Below are 14243 nucleotides of genomic sequence, written 5' to 3' on the forward strand. Positions count from 1 at the left end.
CAACCACCGGGACTACCAGGTTTTCTGGGGGAAACCTTGAATCTTACCGTTTTTATTTATCCCAAAAGGAAAGCAAATGCTAGAGTTGACAAAACCTTAATTCCTGGAGACATTTCCTGTGGACTGATAAAAACAAAGTAAGACTATTTGGAGGAAATGAGGGCAATGCTTGGTCCAAAATGCCTAGCAGAAAAGTCTGCAACTTTGTCAACTCCTGCAAGTTACATATCAGATTTAAGAAAATGTCCGCTGATATGTCCGCATCTGTTAAAGATCAAAAGCAGAACAGTGTGTAGAAATTACGACAAAGATCACAACTTTAGCTTAAGAGCAGAGAACAAAGAGACATCATTTGGAAACTATTTATTTGAACATTTGCAACCAGACATTAGTTAAATACAGAAGTTTAATTTCTCTCTCTACATCCCCTTAAACAGCAGGGACCAGTTCCACTTCATTACACTCTGAGAGGAGGGAATGTTACAGGACTTTGTAAGGCGCACACAGTGCTGGAAGTAATTTGGCTTTCTGTCTTCTGATAGCGAGAAACAAAATCTGAGTCTGCCTCTCAAAATGTCCAACACTGCTCCCTCTCCTCGTGACTGTTTCCACCCGCAGCCAGGCGACCAATTTTTGTCAACCCTGCGCAAACACACCGTGGCAAAATGACACCAAGAGGAGGCGAGAAGAGAAAACCAGTAAAGAAGGCTGAGACGCACCCCTAACTGAATGTGCTCTCAGATGTGTAGTCGTGACTGAAAAGCTAAAAGTAAAATGATCAACATGAATATATTAGAAAAATGGCAATTAGTCTTTCATAAACACCTGGCCTCACCACCTCCCAAACAAGAACAGGGTTATAAATTAAAACTGTCCAAATAAAATCAATTTAACCAAAGACTTTGGGCCCATTCAGTTCCACTTCAAGACTGGAAAATCCTCATTGAGAAAACAAATGGCACTTTTCAGTCTTTTGAACTGGAATCTAGAATCTCGACTCCAATGAAATCGACCCCGACCCTTAAAATCAACTCTAATTTACATATATGGGCGAGGCGCTCTTCAAGCTTCCGCCGCTTTAGCAGTGTCTCCCCACGGGACGGGGGAGGTGGGGACTCAGTGCTCTCTGCGGGCTAGGCCACGGTCTTGAAGGTCTGCAGTATGAGGTTGGTTTGGTGGATGAGCCGGTTTGCACTGATGAAGACGTTTATTGCCCTGAAAACAGAAAGCCGTTGTTCATTCATTTGACTGTGAGCCAAACTCAAGAGCTTTAAACTCCAGAGGGACAAGCAAATAAAAACTTCCAAGATTAAAGTTGTGAGTATAAATATTTTATCTTTCAAATCAAAGCAGTTTTTATCTGTACACTGCCAAATTACATCATTCCCTCCAGTTTTTCACAGAAATTCACCCAAAAATCATCACATCCCTGCTTTTTTTTTTTTTGCTCCAATGCATAATTGTGAGTTTAATGAAAATTTTCCACAAAAATGGAAGAAAAGTTTTGGTGCAACTCCCACCTGAATGTAGTAGTATTTCTTACTTTAACTCCCCTGGCGCCTCAGACTTACTTCATTTCAAGTCCATGATTTATATCACGAGAAACAAAAAGTCAAATTTATCACCATTCAAAATTTCTTGCAAATATTTCCAAATTAGCTCCACAAAAATCATTGATTTTTATTGACAAAAACATAAAAAAAACAATCATGTGATTTTCTCACATCATTCTGGCACTACCGGCCCTTTAAGAACATTCATTTTATTGATTTAAAAAAAAAACATGACAGTAGGGATGTGTGGCATGTCATAAAATTCATATTGTGTTGAGTGGCAGTAACAATATACACCATGTTTTTAGTATTGAACTCAAAATAAAAATGTTAAAACATCTCTTAGTAGTTGTACTGTATATGTGTTAAAGCTGTTTGTTTAGGTAATCTTTGTGAAAGTTATTTTTATGTAGGGTTTGTAACTGTTTGGGTTTATGTTGCTGCCCATCACTGCCAGGTCAAAATGAGATTCTTAATCTCAATGGAAACCATTTGTTTAAATCAAGCTTAAATAAATAAATAAATATATCTCCATATAGAAAAACATTTAACCAAAGAGTTTAGGAAGTATGTAAATATTTGAGCCTTAGTGAATAATTCTGAACACATCTGAGTCTTGTTTATCCTTTTAAAATGAACTGACATCATATAACTGTACTGCTCAAAAAAAGAGAGGGAGAGAGAGAAAGAAGTGTAAATGCATCACTAAAAGCCTGAACCTTAGAGTTCTTCATGTTTCATGTAAACGTCTGACCGTCATTTTTTAAATGTTCCCATTCTACAGCAGTATGTATATTTGCTGAGCTGAAGCAGCATGTTGTGTGGGACTCACTTTCCGTCTTTGAAGTATGTTTTGAGGGTGTCGCTGAAACTTTTTGAGTACTTCACAAACTCCTTTTTCTGGTGCTCCAGAGCCTTGGAGGGCAGAGAAACACGATGAGACAGAGGGACGACTCAACGAATGAGTTCAGAACCAGCGGTGTTACTCACTCTGCGATTCTGGTACTGATATTTCTTAATGACGTTGTTGACTGTATCCAGAAGCTCTTTTATGGCGCTGGCTATGTCTCTGTGGACAAAAGGCATCAGATGAAGACACATGAGATTAAACATTGTCCGTTTAAACAGAGTGTTTTACTTGTTTGTCAGCCTCCCAACTTTTAGACAGGCAGCTGCTGCTAAAAGCTGGATTAGAAATAATAAAGCAAACGGCGTCTAAATGTAAATTTACACTACAAAATGCTTATCAGCTTATCAGCTTCAGGAAACATCAGAATAATCCACTAATGTTTGATTCACTGCTCAAACATTAGCTGAACAGGGTGGGTATTTAGTGACATTTTAACAATTCTGTGGAAGGTTTTAAAGATTAACCAGTTGCTCTGCAACAACACTAAGTGCTGGATGTTGAGATAAGAAAACAACTTTAACAACTTACAGAGCCTAAAACCAGTGCCTCCAATGTAAAAAAAACCCCAAAAAACTGGAGGTTTTCATGCTTATGTACATTTGGAATATGGTGGCAATAATTGCAACATTTTCTTCTATTGAATGGGAGTAAAATGCTGGTTGCGTGCACTCACTTGATAGTTTGTAGAAACCGTACTCTGTCGTTGATCTCGTCTGGGATTTTGCTAAGGATCTGTTTCAGAGCTCTGGCCTTCTCGTTCAGGTCCTGGAACTCCTGTCCAGGCCGGCTGATCATGAACTCTGCAGGAGGAAAGGTTCAGATAATCCTTAAGGAAACAATCATAAGCTGCGTTTCATTACAAATGTCTGCAAAACATCGAAAATTGTTGAAAAAAAAACTGAATTTGGTCATTGGGATCTTTCCATTAAATAAGAAACACAATTAAAATCACATGCAATAAGTAATATGAAAACATGACGTGCCATCATCCTCCAATCACTTCCTGTCTTTTCTGTCAATAAGGCTGTTGACCACATGACTCTTGATGCAAAAAATAAAAAGTGTTTCCATTGCAGTTTTGTGAAATGCACTTATATTGATAGAGATTTTAAAAAAACACCTCATCCTAGAGCAAAAATGTGTTTTTTTCAAAGTTGCTTTGTTTCCATGAAGCAAATTTATTTTCATAATTCAAAGATACACAAACTTAAGATCAAACTCAGTTACAGATAGATGCAACAAGGCATCCAATGTCAGCCACATGGCTCTGCAAACCGTAGAAATTCTGCTTTTATTCTGTCTGTATAATCTCAAAATAAAAATATAATGTTTACTTTGTAAAAAATGTATTTGTGAGCTAAAAATCATAAAGCTTTTCTTTTTTTTATACAAAACGGTCAATACTCCACACCTCCACCCTTTTGCCACAGACAACTTTATCTTATAGAGCGGCATTTTATAACATTAGGGTGTACACGCATACACACACTCACAGAACGACCTTTGACCCTTCCTCTTTCTACAATCTCTCTCAGAGAGATCCAGGATCCTCCTACATTTTCTATAAGAGGAACTGGGATATCCACGGAACAAGAGGATGTTATGTCCAACAAAGACTGCAAATCATAACTCGGCTCAATGTTGGTGCTAATTTCGGTTCAAAGTGAGTTTATGATCAAATGCATTCTAGCAAAGTTCTCCAGGTTCCTTTCCTTGTTCAACAAAAGACAGGAAGTGATTTCTTTTCGTATTGTTTGTCTCGCACCAAAGCCGGAAAGTGCAAACAATGGTGTTAGAAGCCATAAACAAGCCGACCTCAAGTAACAATGACCTCAATGAGGTTCCAATTAGAAAGCTACGACATGCGGAGGTGCATGCCACACCAGGGGAAATATTTGCACCTTATTTTGTTTCAAAAGATAAAACAAAATGCAGCAGTCTACAATAAAGAGAGCTGCCATTTCTTTAAAAATTGATACGCTCTTTCACTGCCGAGAGATTTTAATCTTGCTGAGACAGCCACACTGTCACAATTATAATATTGAAGTGAAAGCGAATGTCAAAGAAACTTCTGTCTTTTCAGTGTTTTATTAAATATTATGTTTATACAATGATGCCTATAATAAGACCATACATCCATGTTAACTAAAAAGCTCCTCATCAAACTTGTACCTGGAAGAATGAAAAACCGAGAGAATTTAACTCTGGAAATTAAAATAGCTTTTCACAATTACTTTATAATATTAGCTGTAAGCTGGAGTACCTGCAAACTATAACAAAGCATAAAATAACATTGAGCACAAAGTCTACTCAAAGCATTATTTGAAGACAAAAGCTATCAAGGCTGTTTTGCGCACAAAACACACAACATAACTCTATAGGCTAATACAGTCTGCATGTTTTAAGTCTGACTGAAACAAGTTTTTGCAGTGTTTTCATATGTCGAGTATTTTGGCTACAATTTCCCCAGATATTATCCTCTATCTGGAGGAAACACACATCCTCCCAGATAGAGGATGTCTGTCACACATCCTCTGTGTCCCTGTTCATTTTTAAATTGTAGTAATTCTAAATACTTCACCATTCTTTTTTTTTTAGGTTGAGGCAGACCAACTATTCTCTAAAGCAGGAAATCCTCCGCCTGAATCACTGGTGCTGAACATCCCAAACTACTCTTATCTGATCAAAAAACACAGTTCCAACTAAAGGCCCAGTGGAGTTCAGCAAGGTCCACATGTTTATGTGGCAGAACAGAAAATGCTTTCTTTCTGACATCACTCCAAAACACACAGTGGCCCAATTAGACTCTAATGGTCGTTTTTGAAACTTTTTGATCTCAAGAGGCCATTTTATGCTGCAGTTCACCAACCGCGAGCTTCCCGTAATCATCCAGCTCACTGTGTGCAAATTCCGACAAACGTGAGTCTGAAAGTGATGGATTATATAAAGAAAAGTTCAAATCTATATTTATAAATATTACAATTGCATTTATTTTAAAGGAATTGCTAAAGAATAATCTTGACAGAGAAAAGTTGCATATTTTTTTTTTATTTTTGTTTCTTCCAGCGGTGTGAATAAACGTGACCAGAACCACAAACGGCTGCGCCATCAACAAACCCAAAGAGGCCGTTTAGGTCATAATCCAACAAAATCTCATTTTCTTTGTTGCTTACCTTCCACATCATCCGCAGCCATGCGAAGCAGGGATTCGGTGAAGTTAATTTGCACGTTCTTCTTCTCCAAGATCTTCATTATGATGTCCTGCGTCAGACCAGGGTTCTCTCGCTCCGCCTGGGAACAGAAGGGAAATATGCGAGTAAGATGAGGAAGGTGAAACGCACCGCTCTTAGCTGAGAAAATAATAACTGCTGTGAGCAGAACGCGCAGATGGGCTTCACTAAATAATTCAAACTCCACTACAATAGCAAGCAAGCAGAGAAAGCAGGTGATTAAAAAAAAAAAACTGTGAAAGTTGTAGTGAAAGAGCTGAAAGGTGCTCTTATCTGCATTTGGTTTATTTAAAGAAAAACTAACTCAGCATTATTGAAGGAATCAACAGGACAGGGGTTATTTTAGTGTATGGGAGTAAATGCACATTTATGCTGTGGCAAGAGGATAACAGGTAATAAAATAAATTCATTTACTTGTGTGTGTTTTTTTAAGCACATTCTGTGTTTAAATAATGGAAATAGTGGTAATATAATTAAACTAAATGTATTGTGGAACATAAGAAAAGAAAGCTGTAATTAAAAGAGACAAATTTAACATGTTTTTAAATTATCGTTAACATTTTGTGCTTATAAGTCAATTGCATTTAAACAGTTACCATGACCTCTAGTGGTCTGTGAAGGTATTACATGCGAATGAAGCTAAAGCTGAATAGGAAGCTACTGATGTTGTATTTTAAGTTGTTCATCACTCGAGTGATGGTTCGGAATGTTTTCCCTTCTTAACCAGCAAAATATTAGTAGTAATTTAGTAATCCATAAGTAGAAACCGGCTCTGCGTCGGTTTTATCCTGTCCTTTAGTTTGAGAAAAACTGGTTTTTTTCCCCATAAATTGCTAAGCAAATTATGATGCACAAAACTGGAAGTCAAAGACGTGACAATGATGAACACAATATCACTTGTATTCATCGTGATGAATACATGTGATGAATAGAAATTCCCACTAGTGTTTGCTTAAATATTTCTTGTAGAGACCAACACCTGCTTTGCCATTAATGAGTATAATTTTGATATGGATATTTGGCCACTGTTCTTAGCAAATTGAGTTTATTTAATTTGTCCATTTTTCTGTGACAGACTTGGATCTTAGGCGTATAACACAAATTCTAAGTTTGGTTTAGTTCAGGGGTTTTCCAAAAACTTCATATTAGCAAGCTTTATCTTGCTAATATGTTTTGGATCATGGTTGTTGGATCACCCAGTTCTGATTCAACCCGACAACCTCAGATGAAGGTAAATTGAGCAAACTGGTAAGAAACCACCAAGTATGATTCCTCACATGTCCTGAATGCTGCAGAATCACCAATGTTATCGTCCCCAGAAAAGAAAGTTTTGGTTCCTCTGCTCTCAAGCTGACACCTTTATGCTCAACTGAACTTTGCATCCCTCCTGGGATAAGCAAAATACCTCAGGGAGAAAAGTTTTAAGTGTTTGTAGAAGTCGAAGTGAGGCCTTCAGACATGCAAACACTGTACTAACCACCAAGCGTGGTGAAAGACAAATGCTTTAGGACCTTTTTGTTGCCAAGGGTACTTGTGCTTTGCACAAAGTGAATGGAATAATGAAGGAAGTTCAGCAGACGATTGAGTCTTTGACTCAAACAGCTGTTCCAACAGAAAAACTGAATCAAAGATAAAAACTGGATTTGGAATTGTTAAAGTTTTCTATTAGGCTTTTTAGAAAAGCCAGCAAGTCAACAATGCTGAAAATGTGTGGTTTACGCTCTAAATCAGGGTCTGTACATGGAAACTATACGATACCCGATATTCTGCAAACGATATGATTAGATACATTTTTACGATTTTCTGAAAGATTTTAGAGGGACAGGGTGATTTTGGTGACATTTTGTGACTGTTCCATAGACTTGGATTTAATTAATTGAACTACTGCTGTAATAAATGTTGTTTTTGTTACACATTTGTCATACATTTGCTTTGCTTAAATGTTAATAGTGTGGCTTTATGCAGTTGGTTATGCAGAAAATGAACCTTTTTTGTCAGAAACTTATATTAGATAATGTAATTTATCTATATCATTATTTAATTAATTGTAACTGGTTGTTTCATTACATGTCATTTTTTATGTACATGTACAACTGGGTAAAAAAAATGTCATGTGACAGTGGTTATTTAATTCATCTGAAGTTGACATAAAACTCAAAGTAGGATTTAATGCATCGATACACGCGGATGAAAAATCAGTATTTTCGGAGGAAAAAATATCAATTAATATCGTATAGTTGACAAAATAAAGTAAAAATAAAGAAAGTCTGTAGAGAAGAGAAGTCGCCTCTATGTCGCGTCGCATTGATGCAGAGCTTCAAGTAGTTCATGCAAAATGAAGCCTAACCAAGTATGGAGTGTATAGAAATACACATACTTTTAAGGAAACTGATGTATGTGCTTAAAACATCAGTTTTTTATTGGCCTAATATGATATGCTAATTTTCTGAGTCGTTGAATTTTGGGGTTTCTTTACCTGTAAGCCATAATCATTCAAAATTACAAAAAGTGTGAAAATTTCCACTTTCTAACACAAACGGCAAGAAAAATTACACACTTAAACGATTTTCTGATTTTGTTTTTAGATGCAACTATATATGCAATTATTTTACTGCAAACCGGAAACCCGGCAACTTCGGCTCTCATTCCATGTTGCTGCTGTGGCCGTGGTGTGATCCTGCCATTTCATGTTTACGCTCATTTTATCGATGCATCTGCTTACCTTTTTGAAGGCTGCTCTGAGCGTCTGAGCTGCTGACATGTTAATCGTTTCCAGCTAGAATAAGAAAACAAGAGAAAGGCTCATCAGAACCAAACCAGAACTGGGAATGTGGACATAGAAGGTACTTAGCTCAACCCTTCATGCTTTCTTTTTACTTTAGGTTGTGTCCTCCTGTGGGTATCAAGCACGTGTGAAGCTGCAGTCCCCACAGACATGCAACCTTTTATGTTCATGAGTTTATTGGCTTCCAAAAACACTTGCTAAGCATTTTTACTGAAGGCAACTTGTCAGTGCAGAAGAAACCACACATGCCCTGGTGTAATTTTCAACAGCCTTTCATTACCAAGGCATTTAAATATCTTTTAGGATATTTCTTAAGTAAATAAATACAAAACCCATATTACATATATCAATCCGGAATACATTTTCAGGTCAAAATTTCTGTCTGCATCTTATTCGCTGTAAACTCAGATTCCCAAATGCGCCTGAATGCATCATTCACCGCCCTACCTGGAAAACTCAAGAGCGTGACGGCTGTTTTGATAACAGGTGAGAGAGGGAGCGAGGTGACACCAAAACAAACAGTCTGACAATGACAAGACTTTCATATATGTAAAACAATAAGCAAAAAGGGTTAATTTTATTTACTTTGTACACTGAAAATATATTTTAAAGTGCAAATCTTTCAATTTCATCCCATGGAATGTAGTCAGGACTAAATCTATTGCAAACAAGCTGGACGACAAAATCACTTGATTGTTTTGTCAGTTAGATATTTTCAAAAATAGTTGATAGATCAACTAAATTAAATGAGCAGCCAAACTGAACTCAATCATTTTAGAAACTGGATCAGAGCCACTAAACAGATGCAGGCTTTGTGTTATTTTTAGGTCACATCACCCAGCCCTTCTGCAGATTAAACAATGCATTCAGAGAGGATCTGCTGTTGATTGTGTGTTGTAATTAAGTTATTTGAGTTACTCAATAGATTATGTCCACCCACATGTGTCATCAGGTCCTTGAGAAGACGTTGAAAATGCTGAAAATTTTTGGTTATACTCAAATTTTTTTTTAAAGTATGTTGTTGGAACAAATCCAGATAACCTGGTCAAATGAATAACAGTGATTTATTTCATTTCTAGCTTAGATGGAAGAAAATATTTGACTAACAATATTCATAATGCAAGCATTTTTCTGTCAATAATGATTATGAGCCGCCCTCTCTTTGCCTCTCTAGAGGAGAAAACCCTTATGTCATCAGCAGCTTTACCTCGTTGAAAACTGGATACATCACGGCGTACAGTGTCATGGATACCATGGAGTTTGTCTCCGCTTCATTCTTCATCTCCTCCATTGTCATCCTCCAGGGAGGAGTAGCTCTTGTCAAAACAGTAAGGAGAAAACTGCAGCTCAGACACACTCACACATACACGCACGCACTCACACTCACACACCCTGAAAACCACACAAGATCCAGAGAGTCGAGAGCCTGGGAAGACAAAAAAAAAACAAAAAAACAAATGAGAAGTGATGAAATTCAAATGTGCTAACCATCGCTGTTAAGAGGGAAGGGGTTGACATGGTGAGAGGATACTTATGATGATTGCTGTGATGTAGATGAAAGGATAAAATTTAATCCATCTGATAGTTATAACTCAGCATTCAAATATATTTATTCAATCACAGGTGGCTGCTGACAGCCAAACTGCAACGACTTCCAGTCAGATGCTCAATCCGTTCAGTTTAATTCACTCCCACCTTGCTATTTCCGGAGCAAAATGCTTTACATGATAAATGGATAAATGCTTCAAATCTACTGTTTAAACTTAAGCACAATGCTTTCAAACAGAGTCAAATAACACAAGAACACCAATGGCAAATGTCTGTGGTTGTAAGGAGCCACAACCTTTGGGCAAGGTGATTTGTATATGAAATACTGAACGGTTAAACTTTATTCCTAAAGCACTTCTCATTCAAATAAGTGTCACACAACATGATGTAAAAAAAAAAAAGATATAAATCACACAGTTATGGAAGACAAAGAATTGAGGAATCACAATCATGCAATGAGGCAACTTAGGAAATAACTATAAAGAGCCAAAAGTGCTATAGCGCTAAACTAAGTTAGTAACCACGGAAACAAAAAGATAAAAATATGCTTTATTAAATCAAAAATAATGACAAAAAGATACACTCATAGTAAAAAAAACCTTTAATTTGTTAAATGAATAAAATACAAACACCATTAAAACATCTACAACTTATCGACACACTTCAACTAAATAAGCTAAATAGTCAAAATAAATGTAGGAGTTTGTATTTTGCTTTTAAAAACAAACCGTCCAAGATGCTCTTGGGAAGGTTTTTTGTATAATAATAAGAAAAAGAGACATCACTGTGAGTTTGGAATACAGAGAACATGAGGAAAACAATAATGGTGAAATATAGAGTAGTGTAACATCAGGTATCTGAACCCCAGTAAGTCATGGGCTGGTTTCTGGTATGAAGATATGCAGAGGTTTCAAAGTTACCATTACAAAGACGAGTCTTTTTCATGAAATAAACCTAAAAATACATCTAACCAAAAAAAAAATGTAATGCACTGTCCATCAGTTATGTATTGGCTGAAAGAAAGGCATTGGGGTTGTTGTGGTACAAAAACTACACAGTCGTGGTATAGAAACCAACAGAGCACGCGCTCCGATTTAAATTCAGGTACCTCTGTTATATATTTATAAATGGTAAACTACAAGCACTACGTATGTCTGTAAGCCAACTAATAATAATGTCTGATAGTCCAACTAATAAAACTCTTGTGGCATAAATTATTTACCATCTCACAGAAAAAATAACTAATTATTTGTGCTTTTATTGTCAGACTGATTCTGAACTATGTAAAAAGTCTTAATTTGAACATAGTGCATACAATATATTTTTGTGTATGTAGTTCAAATGGATAAAATTAGGCATATTTGAACAAAACGTACAAGCAGATGGAGCCAAATCACTCCCAAGCAATCCTTTGATATCCATTAGATGTGCATCAACAGGTGATGGATACATATGTGCAACACCTTCGACTTGGAGGTTTAAGGTGAATTGCAACAATTGTTTACAACTGGAGAATATCAGCTTATCAACTCTAAAGGGTATAATATTCTCTACAATCCACTGGAAATGTACAAATATATTTTTTTGTTTAATTTTCACTTAACCACTCATTCTTACAGGTTACTTTCTATATACTATTCTTATTCAGCATGGATATTTTCCATTTTCACCAATCCCATGTCAGTTGACATCTTTTGAAAGATCACATGACATATTTTTGTTTAAAAGTTTTGTGCACACTTTGTCACCACGGGGTGTATGTACTGTGAGGATATCACACTGACGTGACTTAATTAAAAGAAGCTTTAGTCATCACAGTCACAAATTAATTCACATTGATTATTGTGTAATATTACAGACATAACCACCACGGAGACTGGCCCATCGTACCCTATCCAATCTTATGCCGAGCCAGTAATGGGGAAGAGAGAACTTTTATCCCTGCCGACGGGAGTGGCACACATCTAGGTTAACACGCTGATGACCTCATTCTCAAACGTCCAAACAAAGAAAAATTACCATAAGCATCATATGATAAAAACAGGAATTGGTTTTGACGGGCTGATTTCAACATATGCAAAGCAGCAAACTGACAATACTGGAAGCTAATGCTTAAGATGGTAAATAATACTAGTTTGGGAGCGTTTGTGCCCAACTCGCGACGTATATAGTGAAAACATTGAAAATACACAGTAGATAAAGGATTCTGTTTATTTATTAACGCTAACTAAAGCGATGTCTTTACCACTGAGGGCTACACAGAAGGCTAACTAGACACAGAAGCAGATATTGGGTAAGGCTACTTGGCTAACAGGAAAGCTAACAAAGTGGGAGATGAAATGAAAACCGGGGTTTGACATTTTATTTTACTCGACGAGCTGTTCTGGGCAATTCAAATCACGACGATAAGCCATGTATCAAAACAAATTAAACGCTATTAACTCGTAATATTGACTTGAGGCCTGTAGCCGAGCAGATCGATGATAGCAGCGAAACGTAGCTTGCGTGCTAGCTTCGGTAATTTATATATTTGTGTGTGCAGTCGGGCTAAAATACATCGACGAACTGCTGAGGGATTAATGCGTATGTTCGTGGACTCGTTTCAAACTGGTACTAGTATCTACCTTTTGGCTGACTTCTTAAATAGGTTGGTTCTCCCGTCGACTGCCTTTTAGCTCCTGTGTTTTCTTTACAACTTAAGGCGGAAGTTTTTTAGGACTGGCCCAAGCGTCATCTTCCGGACCAATGCTACGTGTGAGCATGCGTCATCCAATCAGCTGGCTAAATTGACCGTGACGTAACTTAAATGGTTAACATTTTTGGCGTTGCCGCTTTCAGGTACAGTACTATAAAAATAAGACTATTGTCTATGGCAAGCCGTTTTAACATAAATTCGGTTTCGTCTGCCTATCCGTAATTACATTCTAGATGCATTTTGACTACACAAAACTACATTTTGACTATCCGGTATGGTAATTTAAGATATCTGGATTTACATTCTGACTAGTAAGAATAATAATTCGAGATATCTTTAATTACATTTTGACGAGTCAAAAATCCTTTCATGATATCTCAAATTACGACATTGGATTCGTCATTTGACGGGACACATCCGTAATTGCAATTTTAGATATCTGAATTAAGAATTGCGTGAAGGCCCTTTGTGCTGTCCAAACAGTTGCCTGCAGAATTTTATGTTTCCCCGCACAAAATTGTCAGTAAATGCCACAACGTAGAAAGAGCTCGGCAATGTTGGACATGCGGAGAACGCAAAACTTCAACTATAAGACTGCTTCTCAAATCTGCAAAGAATTTCCTGTTTATTCATTTTCGACAAACTGAATGCACTTAAAAACAGCGTTGAAAAGTTAAAATTGCTTTGACAATAGCAATTTCAACATAAAAGTTGTGCATTTTCAAACATCTTTTTTCGTTTTTTCTATTTGTCATTGTTTTATTAAACTTTCAAATTGCTACGTAACTCAGGGACGTTTTGACTATACAGAATACATATTCAGGATTTCAGTCATGTCATTTTGACTAGTCAGGATGTTAATTTAAGATATCTTAAATAGAAAAGCTGTGTAATTCTAGATATCTCTAATTCATTTAGAGATATCTTAAAAGGAATTTTGACTAGTCAAAATTACAATTCAAGATACCTTTAATTTAGTTTTGTCTAGTCATTATTTGCTTTTAAGATAGGCTATCTATAATTTAGTTTTCACTAGTCAAAACTACATACCTCCAATCCAAAAATAAATTTAAGATATGAATGATGTTGTCATTCGAGATATCTTTAGTTAGAATTATGACTAGTCAAAACTAAAATCGAGATATCTTGAATTTACTTTATGACTAGTCATAATTTAATTGTAGATATCTGAAATGTGTATTTCAGATAGTCGGTAATTAATTGCAGATATCTTGAATTGAAGTCTCCATACAACTCAATGGTAAATCTGACGTCATTTCGACTGGTCAGAATGCAATTAGAGATTATCTCAAATAGGTATTTTGTCTAGTCAAAATATAATTAGAGATATCTGGAATGTAAGGGTGGCAAAACCGAATTTATGTTAAAATGGCTTGCCTTAATGGCTTTGTACTTTGCTTTTCCCCGCAGGGATTGTCGGCTTTTTTATAAGTAGACACCAAAAGCGCCTACGGCGGTTCAAAGAACAGATGAAGTTTTATCAGTTAAAAAAAATATGCTT

General features: G+C 36.5%; 1 protein-coding gene across 1 annotated transcript; it reads right to left on the bottom strand.

Annotated features, from left to right (window-relative positions):
* Positions 1-346: 346 nt before the first annotated feature.
* Positions 347-12759, bottom strand: pdcd10 (programmed cell death 10). Its single transcript, XM_005798348.2, has 8 exons — positions 12651-12759; positions 9686-9904; positions 8416-8469; positions 5637-5754; positions 3137-3263; positions 2544-2622; positions 2386-2468; positions 347-1215 (listed from the first exon to the last, which is right to left on the bottom strand). The coding sequence occupies exons 2-8, from the start codon at positions 9773-9775 to the stop codon at positions 1134-1136; spliced, it is 633 nt and encodes a 210-aa protein (XP_005798405.1). The 5' UTR covers positions 9776-9904; positions 12651-12759; the 3' UTR covers positions 347-1133.
* Between the last annotated feature and the right edge of the window lie 1484 nt (positions 12760-14243).

This window comes from Xiphophorus maculatus, chromosome 19 (genome assembly GCF_002775205.1).
Source record: "Xiphophorus maculatus strain JP 163 A chromosome 19, X_maculatus-5.0-male, whole genome shotgun sequence".
Classification (NCBI taxonomy): domain Eukaryota; kingdom Metazoa; phylum Chordata; class Actinopteri; order Cyprinodontiformes; family Poeciliidae; genus Xiphophorus; species Xiphophorus maculatus.